We start from the raw sequence: 22,396 nt of genomic DNA, 5'->3' as shown, positions 1-22,396 counted from the left end.
AAGACAAAGAGGTTCTATCTAGTAGCAGGTGGTTCCCCAGGCTTACTTGTCTGAACTGAAGTTCAATCCGGATAAGACAGAGAGGTTCTATCTAGTAGCAGGTGGTTCCCCAGGCTTACTTGCCTGAACTGAAGTTCAATCCGGATAAGACAGAGAGCTTCCAGTCCAGGGGTCAGCAGACTTTTCCAGCAGGGAGCCGGTCCACTGTCCCTCAGACCTTGTGGGGGGCTGGACTATATTTTTTGGGGAGAATGAACAAATTCCTATTCCCCACAAATAACCCAGAGATGCATTTTCAATAACAACAACTCACATCAGACTTCTTAAACCTGGCCTTGAGACTCTTCATCTCAGCTGTGTTCTTGATTTCTGAAACAGACAGATTAAAAGATCTTAAAAATGTAGGGTATTTCTTCAGAAATAAGTCCAAGGGTCTTCGAGTTAAGCATGCCGCCTTTGGGACAGAAATAACCTGCCCCCCCTCGTCTGCAAACATCCCAGCTGGATTGCTGGGCTGCCCTTGGAGACAACCCCAAGCCTCCATCTGCCCCCAAAGGCAGGGTTCCATTAAAATCCCATATTTTGATACAGCCAAGATTGTATGGGCAGGGTATAAATAATAACCTTATTATTATCATTGGGCCCTGGATAACTGGTATTAAAAGGGTTAGAAGAGACCCTCGCGGCTGCTCATGCTGCCCTCAGAAGCTCAGGGGAGAGGGCAGGGCCTTCTCTGTGGCAGCTCCAGAGGGGACACCACTAAGAAGGAACCGTCTGCCAATCGTAGGGTCTGAGATGGATGCTCTTGGAGGTATTTGGATCCAAAGCTGTTTACGGCTTTTATACGCTAGGGGACTCAGCTGCAAACAAAATGTTTAAAATTATTATTATGATGATGTTGTTGTTGTTGTTGTTGTTAAAGTGCTATATACAAAGGCAGCACTAGATGGCAACAGCGAGCTATGCAAAATACGACGTCTTTTTCAAAACTTTCCCCCCCAAAAAAGCAGGTTTTTTAAATATACGGCTGTAGATTCCACCTAGGACTAATCCTAGCAGAATTGTGATCTCAGCTCCAAGGCCTTTTGTGTTTCGCACCCAAGGCCCAGAAGCAGGTGGTTGCTTGGGGGATCCATCCCACTTGGGATGCAAAACCAGGACTTGGTTCTCTGGATACGGCCGGCCCGGCCTGTTCCCCATCCCCGTGTGGCCTAATTAGAGGGCGTCTTTGCGCCCCGCTAGGGGAAAGAGATGAACGCTGCACTGCTTTGCAATTTGATTGGTTTATCCAGGGGAACTCCGCTCCACATGGGATAATGCAACAGCCAACAGGGGGCTGGGAATTCCCTGTAGCTTCTGAGAGTAAGCCGGGCTCTAAGAAGAATCTTGCAGAGCTGGAAAGGCAACGGAAGCGATTGAGCGTCTGCAACAACTCTTATTAGCAAAGGTCACAACATGAATATTGGGTAGCTCAGTTGGTAGAGGACAAGATGCTTCATCCGAGGGTGGTGGGTTCGAGTCCTGGGGGGGGGGAAGATTCCCTTCCATCCCCTCCAACATTTCTCCCCTGAAATTAGGGACGTCCTATTCCATCCCCTCCAACGTTTCTCCCCTGAAATTAGGGACGTCCTATTCCATCCCCTCCAACGTTTCTCCCCTGAAAATAGGGACGTCCTATTCCATCCCCTCCAACGTTTCTCCCCTGAAAATAGGGACGTCCTATTCCATCCCCTCCAACGTTTCTCTCCTGAAAATAGGGACGTCCTATTCCATGCCCTCCAACGTTTCTCCCCTGAAAATAGGGACGTCCTATTCCTGAAGCTGGACCATTCAGGGCTGTCCAAAGGGAAAGGCATCTTTGGGCAAACCATGGAACTCATTGCCACAAGACGCAGCCGTGGCCAACAGCTTCAAACGAGGGCCAGACAAATTCCCAGAGAAAGAAAAGGCTGTCTTCAATTTTATGGTTTCTCCTCCGCTGTTGGGAGAAATAAATTGCTTCTGGGTACCAGTTGCTGGAGGAGAGAGTTGTGTGCGAATTTCCCTCTAAAGGCGGACCTCTGCACAGAGAGGCTGCTGAGATAGATGGCTCTGTGGCCTAATCCATCTCCTGGACCCCTTTTTCCTCTCCCATTTCCTTTTGCAAAACTTACGGTAGGTGGTCTCCCGGTGGGGCAGCCCTTTGCCTCAGTCTCCCCCTCCGTACGTCGACTTTGCAAGCGCCTTGTGCTCCTTCCACGAAGGCAAGAGACAGGGAAAAACAAGACCGGAGGGATCTCCTTACGGGAGCCTGGCTGAAAAGCAGTTTCGACATATCGGGGTCCTTTTTCGCAGCAGCTGGACGTCGTCCCCGCCAATGAGCGGCGGATCCCGGGGGAACGGCCTCTCCTGCCAGCGGAATTGAGTTACCACCTGTAACAGGTAAGGTTACCATCCCAGCCTAAGCAGGAGCTTAGGAGCAGCCTCGTCACTCCATTAAAAAGGAAATAAGAGGGGGTCAGGAAGGGAAAACAATTAGGGTTTTTAAAAGGCAGGGTTGTCAGCTTTCGGGTAACACAGGGTTCTGAGACATGAAGGTATTTGAACATTTTTTTTTTTTTTGTAACAACATTTTATTAATTTTCCAAACACAAAAACAAATAAAACAATGCAAATTAACATCTCTCTAGTCCCTTCCATGGTTCTATTATTTATCGACATACTGCACGTCCATTATTAAATTTAAAACCTATTTTAAAAACCGATTTAAAATGTGATTTTATTAAGCTGTGTTATTTTTACTGTTGTTAGCCGCTCTGAGCCCGCCTTCTGCTGGGGAGGGCGGGATATAAATAAAATTTTATTATTATTATTATTATACATTCATAACAAAATTACAAGCAATCTTAAAACCCTGCTAATGTATTGAACTGTGTACAATGCTTCTGTGTATATATGCAAAAGACATCTTCCATTGCATCTATGCTGCCTCTTATTTAATTCTGATTCATGTTTACGGCAACTAATTCCGCTTTTTAATTGCAGGGATTATAACGATGGAGCAATTAATAACACTACATAATACGATTTGGCAATTAATGACATGCATCGTGCTGTTGATTTAAAACCAAAAGTCATCCAGGTGGCATGTAAAACAGAACCGAACATATTGCAGAATTTTTTTAAAAAACCCACTCAAAATATATCTCACAACGTAACAGAATAAATAGCATTTGGACAGCTCTGCAAGAAACAAACGGTGCAGCTACGATGGCGCCCGCTAGATGGCGCTGGCGCTAAACCAGGAAGCGGCTCCATTTGCCAGGAACCAAGATGGCGCCACCGGCCTCCTCCTTCCGAAACGAGCATGGAGACGAAAAACCGCGCGTGCGCAGAAGGAGGCTTCACGGCTGGCTCCTTTTTCGGACACGCCCCTTCCGGCGAGCAGTCCTTACCGGAAGCTCCTCAACAAGCGGCGGCGAAACTTTATTGGCAGAGGGGAAGGGGGAACAGCCGGCGAGGGGATGTCGGCCAACTACGCGGCGGGGCTGTCGCCGTACTCGGACAAGGGCAAGTGCGGCCTCCCGGAGGTGAGCGGAGGGGACGGGGGGGGGGAAGGGGTTGCCATGGATACCGAGACTCCCCCTCCCTCCCCCATTGGACTGCGCGCGGGGGGGGGCGAGGAGGGCGCCTGAGGGAAAAGACCCGGATGTGGAGGCAGAACGGGAAGGACCCGGATGTTGGGGATTCCCTCCTCCTCCCCCTCCCGCCTCTGGATTTCCTCCGCTCAGTTCACAGTTTTTATTATTTTATTGTTTTTATTATTTTTTTTAATTTATTATTGTTTTGTTTTATTATTTATTTATTATTCTTATTTTATTTATTTATTTATTATTTATTGTTTCATTCATTTATATTTCCAAACTGTTTTGCTTTACTGTATTTCATTTCATAGTCATTCATTTATTCATTTCATTCAGTCTTTTTTATTATTATTATTTCCATGTATTTTATTTTTATTTTCCGTTCATTCGTTCGTTTCGTTTCATTCTTTTTCTTTTTATTTCCATTAATTTCCATTTGTTTCTATTCGTTCCATTTTTCATTTTTATTTCCGTTTATTTTATTTTTATTAAATTCACTCGTTTCATTTCATTTATTCTTTTTTATTTCCATTTATTTTTAAAATAATTATACATTCAGAAAAGTACAGCATAGTACGGCTTATTGAGGAAAAATACATTTTAGTAAAGATGCATTCAGATACATTCTTAAAGTCAATGAGAAAGATACAGCAAAAATGATACATTTAGGTACAGCGAAAAATGATACATTCTCCAAAGCACAGTTTACATTCTTGTAGGGGATTAAAGCAGAATACTATATATCTGATATTGGTAGAGTCATTTTCCTTTATTCCCCTCTCTGACCCTGACTTGCCGATCAGAAGGTTGGCGGTTCAAATCCCCGTGACGGAGTGAGCTCCCGTTGCTCGGTCCCTGCTCCTGCCAACCTAGCAGTTTGAAAGCACACCAGTGCAAGTATATAAATAGGCACCGCTCCGGCGGGAAGGTAAACGGCGTTTCCGTGCGCTGCTCTGGTTCGCCAGAAGCGGCTTACTTAGTCCTGCTGGCCACATGACCCAGAAGCTATACGCCGGCTCCCTCGGCCAGTAAAGCGAGATGAGCGCCGCAACCCCAGAGTCGGCCGCGACTGGACCTAATGGCCAGGGGTCCCTTTACCTTTACCCTGCCCATCTGGCTGGGTTTTGCCAGCCACTCTGGGCGGCTCCCAACAGAATATTAAAAATATTATTAATAGACAGTAGTCTATTAAACATTAAAAGCTTCCCTCAACAGGGCTGCCTTCAGGTGTCTCCTAAAAGTCAGGTAGTTGTTTATTTCCTTAACATCTGATGGGAGGGCACCACCACCGAGAAGGCCCTCTGTCTGGTTCCCTGCAGCCTCACTTCTCGCAGGGAGGGAACCGGCAGAAGGCCCTCAGGAGATGGACCCCGGTTTCTGGGGTGGAGACGCTCCTTCAGGGATACTAGGCCATTTAGGGCTTTCAAGGTCAGCACCAACACTTTGAATTGTGCCCAGAAACGTCCCGGGAGCCAATGTAGGTCTTTCAAGACCGGAGTTACATGGTCTCCACTCCCAGTCCCCAGTCTGGCTGCCGCATTCTGGATTAGTTGCAGTTTTCGGGTCACCTTCAAAGGTAGCCCCATGTAGAGTCCCTGATGGGGAAAAGGCAGATTATATAAATAAACAGAGGAGAATAACTGCAACTTTCCCAGCTGACCTATACTGCGCTTCCTCTGTTTCTCTTCCCCCCCCCCAACCTCCCATTCAGTTTTTTGACCCTCCGGACGAGCTGGACAGGAAAGTCGCCCAGCTGGCCCTCTTGATCCGGGAGGCTTCCAACGTGGTTTTCCACACCGGGGCTGGCATCAGCACGTCTTCGGGAATCCCAGACTTCAGGTGAGTGGAGCGACGGGTATTTGGGACTTGGGAACCCCCTACGCCCCCCTCCAAGGCCGCTGATTTGTTATGGGTCACCCATGAAGATCCTGGGTAGCAGCCCTTCTGTCAGGTAAAGATTTGCCCCCCTGTTCCCTGCAGAGGCCCCAATGGCGTCTGGACCATGGAGGAGCGGGGTCTGTCCCCGAAGTTCGACACCACCTTTGAGAACGCGCGGCCGTCCACGACCCACATGGCCCTCTTGGGGATGCAGAGAGCCGGCGTCCTGCGGTTCCTGGTCAGCCAGAACGTGGACGGTCTCCACGTACGCTCGGGGTTCCCCAGGTAAGGGGACGCTTCCTGTGGCTTTGTGCCATGTGAAGAAATCGCTTTCGTTAAGCTCTGGGACAGCTCAGGGGGCAGAGCATGAGACTGTCGATCTGTGGGTCGCAGGTCCAAGCTATCTGTCATGAATGCCGTGCTCCACGATTCTGCAATTCCATGCACATTAAAAAAAGCAAAGCCTCTGGTCTGATCTCAGGTCCTTTTACAGCATCAAGCTGTCAAAGTTCCACACCCTCTCTTTTCTCCTCTTCCGCAGGGACAAGTTGGCGGAGTTGCACGGGAACATGTTTGTGGAGGAATGCATGAAATGTGGAAAGTAGGTACCCTCTCCGGCGATGTGGGTCCCTCGGCTTCCTGTGGGTGGTGGTGGTGGCAGGGAGATTCCTCCCCCTGGTTCCAGCTGCCTCCGTTGCAAAATTAAATGCGAGGATGTGGCACAGCAGGGAAAGGGGGAATCAAAACGACTGAGGTCGGGTGGGGGGGAGGAAAGGCCGCAGTATTTGGGGCCTTAATGCAGCAGTGGGGAACCTTTTTGCCGCTGCCCAAGACGCTGCTGAATCACAACTCCCACCATCCCCAGCCGTCGATCATGCTTCCATGCAGGGGGCCTGGTGGGAGTTGTAGTTTGGCGGTGCCTGGAAGGTCACATCTGCCAACCCAAAGGCAGCTCTCGCCAGCCCGGGTGTTTTGGGAACTGGTAGGACAGTTGCGGAGGGACGCGGGTGGCGCTGTGGGTTAAACCACAGAGCCTTGGACTTGCCGATCAGAAGGTCAGCGGTTCGAATCCCCGTGACGGAGTGAGCTCCTGTTGCTCGGTCCCTGCTCCTGCCAACCTAGCAGTTCAAAAGCACATCAAAGTGCAAGTAGATCAATAGGTACCACTCCGGCGGGAAGGTAAACGGCGTGTGCTGCTCTGGTTCGCCAGAAGCGGCTTAGTCCTGCTGGCCACATGACCCGGAAGCTGTACGCCGGCTCCCTCGGCCAGTAAAGCGAGAAGAGCGCTGCAACCCCAGAGTCAGCCACGACTGGACCTAATGGTCAGGGGTCCCTTTACCTTTACCTTTAAGATGCTGCTGAATCACAACTCCCACCATCCCCAGCCGTCGATCGTGCTTCCGTGCAGGGGGCCTGGTGGGAGTTGTAGTTTGGCGGTGCCTGGGAGGCCACATCTGGCAGCCGAAATGCAGCTCTCGCCAGCCCGGGTGTTTTGGGAACTGGTAGGACAGTTGCCATCCCAAACAGTTGGCCTGGAAAGGTGGGTGGGTGGGTCAGGGAGGAAAACCCCCCGACTGGAATGGACCTTTGCTGCAAGTTCTGAATTGCAGGGGCAAGCGGTGGATCGAAGAGGGCAGGGATTCCTCTTCTCATGGCATGACTCTGCTCCCCGCTTGCTCCCAGGAAACCTCCACTCCTCCCTCTGTGTGTTTGTCTTTAAGGCAGTATGTGAGGGACGCCGTGGTGGGCACCATGGGCCTGAAGCCCACCGGCCGGCTGTGCGAAGTCTCCAAGCGCAGAGGCCTTCGGTCCTGCAGGTACGTGGGGGGGGAAGGTTCGGGCTAGTAATTGTGTGTCGTATTTTAATAGCCGCCACACAAAATTTTGACCACCTTGCGAGTTATACCATGGGGTTGTTCTCTAGCAGCAAGAAACTCTTCGGAACTTGCCGTGCATGTCTGGGGTTTCGCACCTAGCTGAATAGAATTAAGCATTTCAAATGAAACCCACAAGTTTGTGTTTCTTGTTTTTGTTTATCCATCTAAAACTCTCCCCACCCCAACCCCGCTTTTTCTCAAAAGAGGGAAGCTAATGGACACCATCTTGGACTGGGAAGATTCCCTGCCTGACCGGGACCTCAATCTGGCAAGTGAAGCGAGCAGGTAAGGGTACTTTATTTATTTTATTTGTTGTTTAGTCGTTTAGTCATGTCCGCCTCTTTGTGACCCCCTGGACCAGAGCACGCCAGGCACTTCTGTCTTCCACTGCCTCCCTCAGTTTGGTCAAACTCATGCTGGTCTCTTCGAGAACACTGTCCCACCATCTGGCCCTCAATCATCCCCTTCTCCTTGCGCCCTCCATCTTTCCCAACATCAGGGTCTTTTCCAGGGAGTCTTCTCTTCTCCTGAGGTGGCCAAAGTCTTGGAGCCTCAGCTTCAGGATCTGTCCTTCCAGTCAGCACTCAGGGCTGATTTCCTTCAGAATGGAGAGGTTTGATCTTCTTGCAGTCCATGGGACTCTCAAGAGTCTCCTCCAGCACCAGAATTCAAAAGCATCCGTTCTTCGGCAATCAGCCTTCTTGATGGTCCAGCTCTCACTTCCATACATCACTACTGGGAAAACCAGAGCTTTAACTATACGGACCTTTGTTGGCAAGGTGATGTCTCTGCTTTTGAAGATGCTGTCTAGGTTTGTCGTTGCTTTTCTCCCAAGAAGCAGGCGTGGCTGCTGTCACCATCTGCAGTGATCATGGAGCCCAGGAAAGTAGAATTTATTTTATTTTTATTTATTTATTTTGTCCCCTGCAGGAGAGCCGATTTGTCCATCACTCTGGGGACGTCCCTGCAAATCAAGCCCAGTGGAGACCTTCCTCTGTTGACCAAGAAGAAGGGAGGGAAACTGGTGATTGTGAATTTGCAGCCAACAAAGCACGTGAGTCCAATTCGGGCCTCACCGGCAGCTCAGGAACTGCAACCAGTCTTAGAAACTCAAATATATCAGCTAGGTGCCAAATGCCTCCTTAAACCAAGGTTGCGGTCGGCGAAACAGAATGTCTAGTTGTCACGATTTAAATCACGAATTTGGTTATCACGATTTAAATCACTAGTCAGTAAGACTTGATTTAAATCATTTTATTTTATTTTACAGAAAGACTCGGCCTTGCTGGTATCATCTTAATATTTACAACCAGAGTAGTTTTTACAGTTGTATCCAAAATTACTGATTTGGTTATACTATTAGAAATACATAGACCGGTAATTACGAAATTATGGTGAGGTTTAATAAGTTAACTTTTCTGCTGCACTTTATAGGAAGGAGACAAATAACCATTTCCTTAATAGCAATTTAAACAATTTATTTAACTAAAACAATGACGTTATAGCGTATGTATCCATGTTTGTTTACTGATGCGGTTAAACAATTTTCAAAAAAATAAAAACCTAGACTGAGTTTAGGCACACATGGGAAACTTAAAACAAATCCTTATTTCCTGACGAATAGCCTTTGGTCTATAATGTAACTTAAATAGAAAATCTTTAGAAAGATTCCTCCCTCTCCAATAAAGCATTTCATTTTAAAAATCCGATTTAAATCAAATCCGATTTAAATTTTAAAAATTCTGATTTAAATTTAAAAATTCTGATTTAAATGAAAAAAAACTGATTTAAATGAAAAAAAATCCAATTTAAATGAAAAAAAATCCAATTAAAATTTTTAAAAATCCATTTTTGAATTTATTTATTTTTTTAAAAAATCCATTGATTTTCATCCACCCTGCTTCATAGGCCGCCTCGGCGCTGCCAACCCCCGTTCCCCACCTCTCTCTCTTTCTCTCCCCTTCAGGACAAGCACGCTGACCTGCGGATCCACGGCTATGTGGACGACGTCATGGCAAAGCTCATGAAACACCTCGGCTTGGAGATCCCCGAGTGGACTAGGCCGCTGGTGGTGGAGAGCGCAGAACTCGCTGAGACCAAAGCATTCGCCAAGCCCGGCACGGACTTTAAGTTCCTGACCAAGGCGGAGCCCCCGGGGGACAACCCGGAGGACGGCGCCTCTCCGAAACAGGAGCCCTGTGCGACTCCGGACAGCGACCGCGTCGTAGCCAAGCGTTTGAAATTGGAGCCTCTGCCCACCTGATGGATCCTGCGCACGTTCGTCCAGGTCGTCTGTCTTAGAAACATTTTTTTTACTTGTATATAGGACTTTTCAAAAGACCATCCCTCCTTGTTTATGTGGGTTTTTTCCCCCCACCGTGGGAAAGTTTGTCTCCTTTTCACAAGTCTACTTGAACGCTCCAGGCACGTTCCGTCCCCACGAGATCGCTTCCAAGACCTCATTTGTACCTAACGAGGCAGCCACAATTTCCCACTCTGGGGTCTTTTCCCCGCACATTCTCCACCCTCCTTCCCGCGCCAGTGGAGACGTTTCATCCGCATACGGACAAAAAAGGGGAAACACATACTAAAATGCTGGCGGGTTTTCACAAAGTTAAAAATAAAAACAAATTGCCAAATTCCTGAAGAATGGAACTTAAGTTCAGGGGAAGTGAGCAAACCAAAAGTGGCAAATTTGTCCATCTCTAATCCAAAATAAGCACTATAATAGGAGTGGAAGAATCAGTGAAATTATAAATGATGATTTCCCAGAAGCAATTTTCCTCGAGTTACTGGGTCTGCTACATGAATTTTTGGTCATGTCAATGGTTCTTTGAAGCCTTAACCCAAGGTATGTTGTTATTGTTATTATTTATTATACGATGGCACTCATCTGACCGGGTTGACCCAGCCACTCTGGGGGCTTGGTGCTCAGAATAAAGTTTCCCTGCTTTCCCTTGGCGAGCAAACCACTTTGGGATTCTTATTAATTACGATTCTTCCGAAACCGCCTCTCTGCCCAACAAACAATCGGAACCTGGCCCAGGTGTGGTTGTGCAAACATGTTTGCACATCTTACTTGGAAAGCGAGCTCGGGGAGCAAAAGAGCTCAGTGCTGTGGGTCGTCGTTAATCTCCCCTCTGCAATTATAGAAGCTGCAGTCATTGCAGCAATTACTTTGACAAACGATGCGCAAAGGGAGCAAAGGACAGGGCCAGTTTTCCTTTGCTCTCTGCAACTTTTGCAGCTGGTCTCTCTGCAGTTGCTGTTGCCCCTGGAGTCTCAGACCTCTGCTCCTCCAAAACGCTTCCTTTCCCTGGGTGCAGCCACAAATAGGGAGGGGGGCACTGAACTATTTGTTGTTGTTTAGTCGTTTAGTCATGTCTGACTCTTTGTGACCCCCTGGACCAGAGCACGCCAGGCCCTCCTGTCTTCCACTGCCTCCCGCAGTTTGGTCAAACTCATGCTGGTAGCTTTGAGAACACTGTCCCACCATCTCGTCCTCCGTCGTCCCCTTCTCCTTGTGCCCTCCATCTTTCCCAGCATCAGGGTCTTTTCCAGGGAGTCTTCTCTTCTCATGAGGTGGCCAAAGTACTGGAGCCTCAGCTTCAGGATCTGTCCTTCCAGTGAGCCCTCAGGGCTGATTTCCTTCAGAATGGAGAGGTTGGATCTTCTTGCAGTCCATGGGACTCTCAAGAGTCTCCTCCAGCACTTCTTCTTGCAGTCCATGGGACAGAACTATTGGCTTTGCCTAAACTCAAATCCCCCGGTCTAATATCCCGAGTGCTGCAAGATCCCAAAAGCGCCTGGACTAAAATGGTCCATCAGAAAATTCACTCTGCTGGTTTATCACCACAACAGCTACTCGCTTTGGGTTTTGGTAAAGCAAGCAGTCTAATTTGTCGGCGCCTAAATGATATCAAGCGTCAGAACAACTAGGCCACAATAAGGAGATTTTGCTCATGGCATGGCTATTTTCCACCTACCCATTTCGACACTCCGGCACCCTATCTACAAAACCTAGCTATTCTAAAATACAGGCGCGCTTTTACCCTCGGAAGATTGAACGTCTTGCCCTCGGCTGGACTTGAAGGGACCAGGTTTCTTCGCTTTCTGAAAGTCTAGAAAGCATTTGTTGAATATTATTTTTTGCTTCATCATTAAAAACTCACAGCAGTGATAATCAGTGGTTGTTTTATTGTATGTTATATATACATATATATATAATTAGTTTTCAGTGGCTAAAAGAGGGGGGACAAAATTGCAGAATATTGAACCTGGTTGAATGGGGGGGGGGGGTCGCTTTCAGGCTTAGGGAGCTGGTGTTTGTCCACAGACAGGCATTGTTCTTTTGTTTCCAACTTCCAGTACAGTGGTACCTCGGGTTACATACGCTTCAGGTTACAGACTCCGCTAACCCAGAAATAGTGCTTCAGGTTAAGAACTTTGCTTCAGGATGAGAACAGAAATTGTGCTCCGGCGGTGCAGCAGCAGCAGGAGGCCCCATTAGCTAAAGTGGTGCTTCAGGTTAAGAACAGTTTCAGATTAAGAACGGACCTCCGGAACGAATTAAGTACTTAACCCGAGGTACCACTGTACCTCGTGGGTGGGGGCAATTTTGGTGTTCAGGTCTTTTCCTGCCAATGCCTGACGATTTAGCCTTCCTTTTTTCGGGGGGGGGGGTGTTGTCTTTTCCCTAGCAAGAGCTGCAGGAGGGCAGAGGGGGCGTGTCTCTGTGCCTATTCAGCCCCCCCTTGCAGGAAAGGGGGGACCCCCAAAAGGAGACCCCACCCCATATTGGGGGGTGTCTTTTTGTGGGGGGGTGTTAAAGGCCCCACTCCTCTGTGGGGGGGGTGAGATTTACGTGGACGGAGAGCTTCTCCGAGGCGGGGGGCGCCGCTCCCCCCATCCTGGGCCCGCCGCCGCTGCTGCCGCCCCCCGCCGCCATGTTGGCGCGCCTCCGCCTCCCCGCGGCCGCGCGCACGCTCGCTCGCTCGCAGCAGCAGCAAGTCGCGAAACGTCCTCAGCAGCCAAGCTTGGGAAGGGAAGGAAAGGAAAGCAGCCGGAACCTTTCTGTCGAGGGGAGAGGGAGGAGGCCGGAAGGGAAAAGGAACCGGACCAAAACAAAAAAAAGACCGGATGCGAGGGAGGAGGGGGAAGCCGGAAGGAGGGGGAAAGGAGAGAGGGAGAGGGCTAGAGCGGCCCGGACAGAGAGGAGCAGTAGAGAGGGGAGGAGGGAGCGGAAAGAGGGGTGGAGACGGAAGGGAGAGGGAGAGAGGAAAAGGGAAGAGTGACACACGCACGCAGGGTGAAATACTGAGGGGTTCTGGGTAGGGAAAGAGCTGTAAGAGAGTATAGAGGTAGGAAAGGGTAGAGGGGTCTCAGAGGTAGGAAAGGGGTAGAGCTCTGTGGCCCTTCTGCCCCTTTCCTATCTCTGAAACCCCTCTACACTTTTCATAGCTCTGTGGCTCCTCTACCCCATTCTACCTCTGAGACCCCTCTACTCTTTTCATAGCTCTGTGGTCTCATATGCCACATAGAGGGACCACAGAGCTATGAAAAGTATAGAGGGGTCTCAGAGGTAGGAAAGGGGGCCACAGAGCTATGAAAAGTATAGAGGTGTCACAGGGGTAGACTGGGGTAGAGGGGCCACAGAGCTAGGAAAAGTATAGAGGTGTCACAGGGGGTAGACTAGGGGCAGAGAGGCCACAGAGCTAGGAAAAGTATAGAGGGATCTCAGAGGTAGACGAGGGGGTAGAGGGGCCACAGAGCTATGAAAAGTGTAGAGGTGTCACAGGGTTAGACTAGGGGTAGAGGGGCCACAGAGCTATGAAAAGGGGAGAGGGGTCTCAGAGGTAGAATAGGGATAGTGGGGGCCATAGAGCTATGAAAAGATTAGAGGGGTCCCAGAAGTAGGAAAGGGGTAGAGGGACCACAGAGCTATGAAAAGTGTAGAGGGGTCTCAGAGGCAGGACAGGGGTAGAGGGACCACAGAACTATGAAAAGGGTAGAGGGGTCTCAGAGGTAGAATAGGGGCAGAGGGGCCACAGAGCTATGAAAAGGGTAGAGGGGTCTCAGAGGCAGGAAAGGGTAGAGGGGCCACAGAGCTAGGAAAAGTATAGAGGTGTCACAGGGGGTAGACTAGGGGCAGAGAGGGCACAGAGCTAGGAAAAGGATAGAGGGGTCTCAGAGGTAGACGAGGGGGTAGGGGGGCCACAGAGCTATGAAAAGTGTAGAGGTGTCACAGGGGTAGACTAGGGGTAGAGGGACCACAGAGCTATGAAAAGGGGAGAGGGGTCTCAGAGGTAGAATAGGGATAGTGGGGCCACAGAGCTAGGAAAAATGTAGAGGGGTCACAGAGGTAGAATAGGGTAGAGGGGCCATAGAGCTATGAAAAGGGTAGAGGGGGTCTCAGAGGTAGAATAGGGGTAGAGGGGGCCACAGAGCTATGAAAATGATAGAGGGGTCTCAGAGGTAGAATAGGGTAAAGGGGCCACAGACCTATGGAAAGGCGTAGAGGGGCCTCAGAGGTAGAATAGGGTAGAGGGGCCATAGAGCTATGAAAGGCGTAGAGGGGCCATAGAGCTATGAAAAGGGTAGATGTGGCACAGAGACAGAATAGGGTAGAGGGGCCACAGAGCTATGAAAAGGGTAGAGGGGTCTCAGAGGTAGAATAGGGTAGAGGGGCCATAGAGCTATGAAAGGCGTAGAGGGGCCATAGAGCTATGAAAAGGGTAGAGGTGCCACAGAGACAGAATAGGGTAGAGGGGCCACAGAGCTATGAAAGGGATGGAGGGGTCACAGAGGTAGAATGGGGTAGAGGGGCCACAGAACTATGAAAAGGGTAGAGGGGTCTCAAAGGTAGACAAGGGGTAGAGTGGCCACAGAGCTATGAAAAGGGTAGAGGGGTCTCAGAGGTAGAATAGGGTTAGAGGAGCCACAGACCTATGGAAAGGCGTAGAGGGGCCTCAGTGGTAGAAAAGGGGTAGAGGGGCCATAGAGCTATGAAAAGGGTAGAGGGGCCATAGAGCTATGAAAAGGGTAGAGGTGCCACAGAGACAGAATAGGGTAGAGGGGCCACAGAGCTATGAAAGGGGTGGAGGGGTCACAGAGGTAGAATGGGGTAGAGGGGCCACAGAACTATGAAAAGGGTAGAGGGGTCTCAAAGGTAGACAAGGGGTAGAGTGGCTACAGAGCTATGAAAATGGTAGAGGGGTCTCAGAGGTAGAATAGGGGTAGAGGGGCCACAGAGAGGCCACTCCTGCCCACCGAGCAGTTTGAAAGCACGTCAAAGTGCAAGTAGATAAATAGGTACCACTCTGGCGGGAAGGTCAACGGCGTTTCCGTGCGCTGCTCTGGTTCGCCAGAAGCGGCTTAGTCCTGCTGGCCACATGACCTGGAAGCTGGACGCCGGCTCCCTCGGCCAGTAAAGCGAGATGAGCGCCGCAACTCCAGAGTCGGCCACGACTGGACCTAATGGCCAGGGGTCCCTTTTCCTTTACCTAAAACTATTCCCCAATATTTCTGGGCATATTTACACTGCCACCACCTACGTATGGAAGTTCCCTTGATCTCTTCTTCACATTTCCAACACATTTTGGACCCTCTCTTGTACATGTTAGCCAATTTTACTGGGTGTCAGGTACCACCTATAGAGCATTTTTCCCTTTATCAGATAGTGGCTTCCTCCTCTTCCCCCTTTTTCGACAGGGGCTGGACTGAGCACATCAAGTGAAAACCTCCGAGCAATTTTATAAAAGCCATATACCTAACTGAATTCATTTCTGATTTATTTCCACCTATTCATCCACATTGTGTACTCATTGTATGAGCGGAACTCTCTCCCTGCTTCAGTCGGCCCTCGGTACGAGTGCCAAAGTACGGACCGCTGGTGCAAACAAAAATCTCAAACAGGACACCACCTACAAACAAATGCAGAGAAGCCTTGGCTCTATGCAAATATTCACTCAAAGCAGCCAAATAGATGCTCAATTATTTTTTATTGCTTAAAAGGAAGAATGAAGAAGATGTTGCTCTACCCGGTCTGTTTCCAGGAGGTTATTTCTGCTCGATCTGAGAGCTGTGAAATAAGAAGCGAAGGGGAAGAGAAGAGAATCGGTCCCTTCCGATTCTATGAAAAGTCTTGATAAAATCATGCTTAAGATGCTGACACGTTACTGCAAACCCAAGGATTTCTTAACAGGTTTCCAGATAACAAATCAGTATTTTGTAACAGGATCTACTGACTGTTTCAACATCACCAGATGTGCATCAATAGCACCAGATGCTTATTTCAGAGTTGCAAATGGAGGTGCGTGAGCCCATTTTTAATCTGGTGGAAGACTAACGAGGAACAATGTGGCTATTCAAATGGAATTTGTTCCTGTTAGCAGGTGGTAAAGTAAACGTGCTCTGCTTGGGGCTCCATTTGAAGGTGACCCGGAAACTGCAACTAATCCAGAATGCAGCAGCTAGACTGGGGACTGGGAGTGGAGACCACATAACACCGGTCTTGAAAGACCTACATTGGCTCCCAGGACGTTTCCAAGCACAATTCAAAGTGTTGGTGCTGACCTTCAAAGCCCCAAATGGCCCAGTAGACCTGAAGGAGCATCTCCATCCTCTTCGTCCAGTCTGGACACCTGGGTCCATCTCCTGAGGGCCTTCTGGTGGTTCCCTCCCTGCAAGAAGCAAAGTTACAGAGAACCAGGCAGAGAGTCTTCTCAGTGGTGGTGCCCTCCCTGTGGAACTCCCTTCCACCAGATGTCAAGGAAACAAGGAGGGGATGGAATAGGACGTCCCTCTTTTCACGGGAGAAATGTTGCGGGGGGGTGTGCATATGATATCAGCAAACAATATATATATTTTTGCCAAATCGATTTTATTGATTTTTCCAAATCAGCCACAGATTAAAACAAATTGAATACAATGTTTCCAGAAACTGATTTCCCGCATTTTGTTCTCAAAGCATCCAAGGTTTCCCTCTTGTTGCTGCTTTATTTTCCTAGTTCCCCACTTTTGAAACACCACAACAGAGTTGATTTATTTATTTTTTAAATGGCCTTTCCCGGCTTTTCAATTTTATTTCCAACAAACTGGATGATTCGAGAGGAAGAAGGAACATTTAGCAAAGCATGGAAATACGTGGCTATCTTTTTTTGGCTAGATCTTTTTTAAAGATAGAATATATAGCTGTAAATATTAAATGGTCCCCCTATCTTAACTCAAATAGCAGCAATCAGCTTCCTCTCAACTCCAAGAAAACCACAACACTAATAAACAGCGGCACAATAGTCAGAAAAAACCAGATACGGAATGGAATTTATTTATTTACTGTACAGAATAATTTAACTTTAAAATCCTGTTAAATTACCTTACCCTTTTTCCTAACCAGATGATCTTTGCTGTTGAGGTGAGGCCTCAGGAGAATAATGTAACATTTGGGGAAGAAAACGCAACCCAGGAGACCAGCGCCGGAAGCCAAGATGGAGAAGATCTCCACGGCCACCATGAACTTTCCTTTGGTGCTCAGGTAGGTTGGGACAAAGGAAACCCAAACGCTGCAAAAGACCAACATGCTGAAGGTGATGAGCTTGGCTTCGTTGAAACTATTGGGCAACTTTCTGGCGAAGAAAGCCACCAGGAAGCTGACGAGGGCTAGGAAACCCAGGTAACTAAGGACGGTGCAAAACATGGCGGCCGAACCTTCGTTGCATTCGGCTACAATCTCTCCCGGCGTGGAATGGAAGTCCAGATTTGGGAATGGCGGAGAAGTTGCGAGCCAGACGGTGCAGATAACGGCTTGGATAAACGGGCAGGCCACCACAATGGAATTGGCCGGTTGTCTCCGCAAAAGCTTCCTCGCGACGTTTCCCGGCTGGGTGGCCACGAAGGCCAGGACGACCGTGATGGTTTTTGCCAGTACGGAAGAGACGGCAACAGAGAAAACGGTGCCGAAAGCCATTTGACGGAGAAGGCAGATGGTCTTCTTGGGACGGCCGATGAAGAGGAAGGGGCAGAGGAAGCAGAGCAGGAGGGAGGCGAGGAGGACGTAGGTGAGGTCTCGGTTGTTGGCTTTGACGATGGGTGTGTCGCGTTGTTGGATGAAGATCGCCAGCACTAGGGAGGTTGCGAGGAACAGCAGGAGAGCCAGAGAAGCTAAAACCATCCCAAGAACATCCTGGTAAGAGAGGAAGTTGGTCTTCTTGTAAATACACTGGTCTTGGTTTTTGTTTGGGTATTGATCTTCGGGGCACTTGGTGCAGTGAACTGCGTCTGGTACAAAGAAACAGAACTGAGATACTTCACACATGCAATGAAGTTTCTTTTTGTGTTATTGACCCAATGAGATGGCGTCATTCACCCAAACATTCCTGGAAACCTTATCCCTTAAATTATTCTTCTTCCCCTCGCCCCAGGTTTCTGTCTCTCTCCAAGCCACTCTTGTCTAAACAACTTCCGCACTTTGATTTGGGTGTCTAAGTTGGACCTACCTGTCTGGTTAGAGAAGGTCCCTTCTGGGCAAGAGACACATTCGTAGCAGCAAACCAGCCTCCCCTCTAGAACTTTTCTGCTCTGTCCCGGAGGGCAACTTTCTACACACCTGGAGAATGGGGTCTTCTAAAATGGAAAAAAATAACATTGCTCCATGAGATGAACGTTTCTCTCTTGCTACTTCAAAGAACTTCCGTCTTGCTGATAACAGGTGGACAACTTGTGGGGTGAGGGAAACATGTTGGTAAGTTATTTGGCACCACAAAAATAGAAACCCAGATCTCTTAATAATAATAATTTATATAGTGTCATCTATGCACATAGCTCTGTACAGAACTAAGCAATAGAATAGAATTTATTATTTATACCCAGCCCATCTGGCTGGGTTTCCTCAGCCACTCTGGGCGGCTTCCAACAGAGTATTAAAATATGAACAATACAATACAAATTAATAATTTTAACATGCATGATTCAGAAGTCATTTCATTGCATATAATAAAACCAGCTAGCCAAAACAGCTATTGCAGTTCTGGACTGCATCAACAGAAGTCGAGTGTCCAAATCAAGGGAAGTCATAGTCCCAATTTATTCTGTCTGGGTCAGGCCACACCTGGAATACTGTGTCCAGTTCTGGACACCACAATTTAAGAAGGATGTTGACAAGCTGGAAGGTGGGCAGAGAATGGTGACCGAGATGGTCAAGGGTCTGGAAGCCATGCCTGATGAGGAACGGTTGAAGGAGTTGAGAATGTTTAGCCTGTAAAAGAGGAGGCTGAGAGGAGATATATCTTCAAATATCTGAAGGGCTGTCACATGGAAGCATGGTACAATTGACACACCAAGGAAGTGATACCCATTGCAGCCTTTTGTATGAAAATGAGAGAATTAACTTGAGTTTGTGGGGAACCAACCCAAAGGGGATTCCAACAATCTAAGCAAGAAATAACCAGAGTAAGAGCTAAAAATGTATTATCAGTAGAAACGGGAAGAGAAGGATGAATGCTAGCTACGTTACGGAGAATGGAATCTAGTGCAATAGTCAATATTTAGTCAAAAACTTTCAACTAAATAAAGCCATTGGTTTGATTCGGCAAAGGATGCTGTTACATTGCCAAAGGATTTGGCAGCAATTTTTCAAGCAAGGGGTTTGATAGCAAGTTGACATGCTCTTGTCTTCTGTCTGCGCCAACCTAAGAATTGGACGTGAATATGGAGTATTCAGATTGTCTGCACCTGAGTAACCCACACGATTGCATCGGGGTTAATGCTGAAGTCCTCTCCTGGAGCTGCGCGAGGATCCAAACCTCCAACTTTCACTTCGGCCCACGATCCGTTGGGGAAGAAGACGCCGTTCAGAATATCATAGGCTGCCGGTCTCTTGTCACGTTCCGTAAAATATATCTCATCTCCAGCTGTGTTGTTAAACCGAATCTTGCTCAAAGAGGCCAGAATCTGAAATTAAAGAAATGTGATAGTATTTGTAACACCTGATAAATTATCTAAAATGTATAAGAAGGTTTCTAATAACCGCTGGAAGTGCAAAGAGATGGTTCTCTTTTTCCCCCATATGCGGGGGACTTGTAAAAAAGCGAGGGTATTTGGGGAAATGATATGTGATTAGCTAAAAAAGATGTTTGAACCGAATATACAAAAAACAGCAACAACAAACACTCCTGAAGCTTTTCTTCTAAGGATTATTGGGATAGAAATTGCAAAGAAGATGGTTAAGTTGTTTATGTATATAACTACAGGAGCTAGGATTCTTTATGCTCAGAAATGGAAAAAGTTCCCAGTAGAGAAGAACAGATCAGCAAAGGACTATGGACTATGTCGAATCAACAAAGCTAACAGCTAAAATGAGATTATTGGTGTTTTGATGGTTGCTTTATTTTTTTGAACAATTGAAGCATTTTTTCCCAGGTTATTTGAAGAAATACTACAGCATGAAGAATCTGTGAGCGGGTTTTGAACTATGAGCGACAGAACGATGAAAGATTATTGCCTTACGGCTATGTATTTTAAAAATAGGGGAGACAGGGTTCGGCAAAGCAGGGGGTGGACAAGAAAAACATGGAAAATGTGGTGGGAAGTTGATAATGTTTAAAATAGGTGTTGGAGTTTTTACGTAGAACTTTTGGAAATTTAATCAGAAGTGAAATGAAAGAGGTTTGTCAAGTTGCGGTTGTGAAACCGGTCTGGAGACATATTGTGAGACAACCATTGTGATGAGTTGACTTTGGACCTGCCCTCTGTTTGTCTTAAAGAGAAAAGATTGCTGTGACTCGAATTCAAGTGAAGGTCAGATATCTGGTCCAGGTGGGGAGACTGAGCAGCCTTTCAGAAAAAGCCCCATGGCGCCTCTGGGCTCTTTGGAACTTCCTTGACCCTCACTGACATCTTCTCGGGACTCCAGAGAGGGTCTTCTCATGAGCCAACTCTCTTGCCATTTCCAGGTTCAAACCCAACGATTTGATGGTTTCCTGGCGCCACGCGGATACGCAGTTGCACACGAGTCGATCGTGCGGAAGTGGGGAACACACCTGTACCTGATTCTGCGAAGACGTTACCTGCCAAGGCTGGAGAGTCAGAAGTCTCTTGCCGCGTGGCACCATTGCAAGTTTGGATCCAGTTGAATACATGGCGTCATGCAATGCGTGGGCCATAGAATAGACAGCGTTGTAGATGCTGTAACTGTACCCAGTCATCTTCTTTGAAAACACAAAGGTTGGGAGATCCTCTGGTTTTTCCTGGCCTGTGCAGTTCCGCTGGTTCTTCGAAACGTTCTGGTCCGGTTTCAGAAATTTACAGTCAAATACCACTTCCCACCAGCCACGGAGAAAGATGTCTTCCGGAGACCGGTATGGATCTAAAGCAGAGAGAAATTTGTCGAACCCAGGCACTTTTCTCGTGCGGATTTTGAAGAAAATGGACCCATGGAAATGTTTCAGATACTTAAACGTTCTGGCGGATCTCACAGCAGCAAAATCCCACCGGGATGTCAGGATCCAAACCTTCCCAGCTGAGGTCCCCTTGCTTTTCATCAGTTGGGTGATGGGCGCCATTAAATATCTGATGGAATTGGCGTCTACAAAGAAAACCACCGTCTGAGCCTCACTCTTGTAAACCTTTGAAACTTGTTTCGCCCATTGTTTCAAATGCGGCAAAATGACGTGGGTTTCTGGCACAGCCTTTTCCGTGAACGCCACGCAGATGTCGTTCCGGGCCAGGAGCAGCGCCAAAGTCCGGATGAAAATTTCGCCGCTGTCATCCTCCGAAGTGATGAGTCCCACCCAATTCCAGCGGAAATGCAGGAATAGCGAAACTAAACCCCCGAACTGAAGGATCTCGTTGGGGTCGATGCGATGGAAAGAAGGAGATGCAAATCCCAGTTTGGGTGAGCCGTAACCGAGCTGAAAGAAGGAATGGCTTTATTTCCGATACGATAATCTTTATTGTCATTGTCCCATACAGAACAACGAAACCGAAAAATTCTACATCAGACATTCAAAAACCCACAAGCCTGCTATCCCAGCCTGGTTAGCCCTCTAAAAACTCTGATACCCCATAAGTGAATACAATATACTCACATAAAGACTACCTTACACTGTGTTTAAAACCAAAATTGCATTTGGATAGAAACTGTTTCTCAGGCGGCTAGTCCTAGTTTTTATAACACTGTACCTTCTTCCAGAAGGCAGAAGCTGAAAGAGATCATTTCCAGGATGTGCTATTTCTGCAGGTTTCTTATGGCACCTGGAAGCGTAGATTTGATCCAAAGTAAGGAGAGTGCGGGATGCGGGTGGCGCTGTGGGTTAAACCACTGAGCCTAGGGCTTGCCAATCAGGAGGTCGGAGGCTTGAATCCCCGCAATGACGGGGTGAGCTCCCATTGCTCGGTCCCTGCTCCTGCCAACCTAGCAGTTTGAAAGCACCTCAAAGTGCAAGTAGATAAATAGGTACCGCTCCAGCAGGAAGGTAAACGGCGTTTCTGTGCGCTGCTCTGGTTCGCCAGAAGCGGCTTAGTCCTGCTGGCCACATGACCCCGAAGCTGTACACCGGCTCCCTCGGCCAAGTAAAGTAAGATGAGTGCCGCAACCCCAGAGTCGGTCACGACAGGACCCAATGGTCAGGGGTCCGTTTACCTTTACCTAAGGAGAGTCCACCCAATTATTCTCTCTGCAATCTTTACAACCCTGGACAGCATTGTTTTTTTCCTATAGAAAAGGTGGCGCACACACCATGGACCTGTTTTGCAGAGTGTGGGTTTTGCATCCCTGTGCCAAAGGAACCCAGAACCCTGGTCGATTTCTCTGCTTACCTGTGGGATCTTGAAGGCACTCAAGATCGACGCCATCTGCCTCGACATCTTTGAGTCGAGGCTGCCAATGACGGACAGCAGCTTGTCCTGCTTGTCGCAGTTGTAGTTTGGCACCATTTGTCTCCGCGTGGAGATGAGGGCAAGGCTGGTTTCCGTGGGCTTGTTTGCAAAACTGCTTTCCTGGTAGATGCGGAAGCCCAGAGTGGT

General features: G+C 48.1%; 3 protein-coding genes across 3 annotated transcripts in view; 1 reads left to right on the top strand and 2 right to left on the bottom strand.

Moving 5' to 3' along the window:
- The window catches only part of ANKRD24 (ankyrin repeat domain 24), a 31,373-nt gene extending 27,849 nt beyond the window's left edge, over window positions 1-3,524 (bottom strand). Inside the window, exons 1-3 of the mRNA XM_080988783.1 lie at window positions 3,435-3,524; window positions 2,154-2,412; window positions 314-369 (exon numbers count right to left, since the gene is read on the bottom strand). Of these exons, the coding sequence (XP_080844909.1) occupies window positions 314-349 (36 nt within the window). The 5' untranslated portion in view covers window positions 350-369; window positions 2,154-2,412; window positions 3,435-3,524. The remainder of the gene's footprint in view (window positions 1-313; window positions 370-2,153; window positions 2,413-3,434) is intronic.
- SIRT6 (sirtuin 6) lies at window positions 3,430-9,731 on the top strand. Its single transcript, XM_080989135.1, has 8 exons — window positions 3,430-3,569; window positions 5,335-5,462; window positions 5,604-5,786; window positions 6,043-6,102; window positions 7,223-7,318; window positions 7,583-7,663; window positions 8,309-8,432; window positions 9,345-9,731. Exons 1-8 carry the CDS (start codon window positions 3,504-3,506, stop codon window positions 9,639-9,641), a joined length of 1,035 nt encoding a protein of 344 aa, XP_080845261.1. The 5' UTR covers window positions 3,430-3,503; the 3' UTR covers window positions 9,642-9,731.
- A 6,642-nt stretch (window positions 9,732-16,373) lies between these two features.
- On the bottom strand, window positions 16,374-21,387 carry LOC308467537 (vomeronasal type-2 receptor 26-like). Its single transcript, XM_080989336.1, has 4 exons — window positions 20,440-21,387; window positions 19,106-19,324; window positions 17,872-17,998; window positions 16,374-17,653 (listed from the first exon to the last, which is right to left on the bottom strand). The coding sequence occupies exons 1-4, from the start codon at window positions 20,932-20,934 to the stop codon at window positions 16,743-16,745; spliced, it is 1,752 nt and encodes a 583-aa protein (XP_080845462.1). The 5' UTR covers window positions 20,935-21,387; the 3' UTR covers window positions 16,374-16,742.
- Between the last annotated feature and the right edge of the window lie 1,009 nt (window positions 21,388-22,396).

The sequence above is a fragment of the Podarcis pityusensis genome (assembly GCF_964106645.2).
Source record: "Podarcis pityusensis genome assembly, chromosome: 18".
NCBI classification, from domain to species: Eukaryota; Metazoa; Chordata; class Lepidosauria; order Squamata; family Lacertidae; genus Podarcis; species Podarcis pityusensis.
Note: the sequence above shows the minus strand (reverse complement) of the source record. Positions and strands in the feature narration are given on the sequence as shown.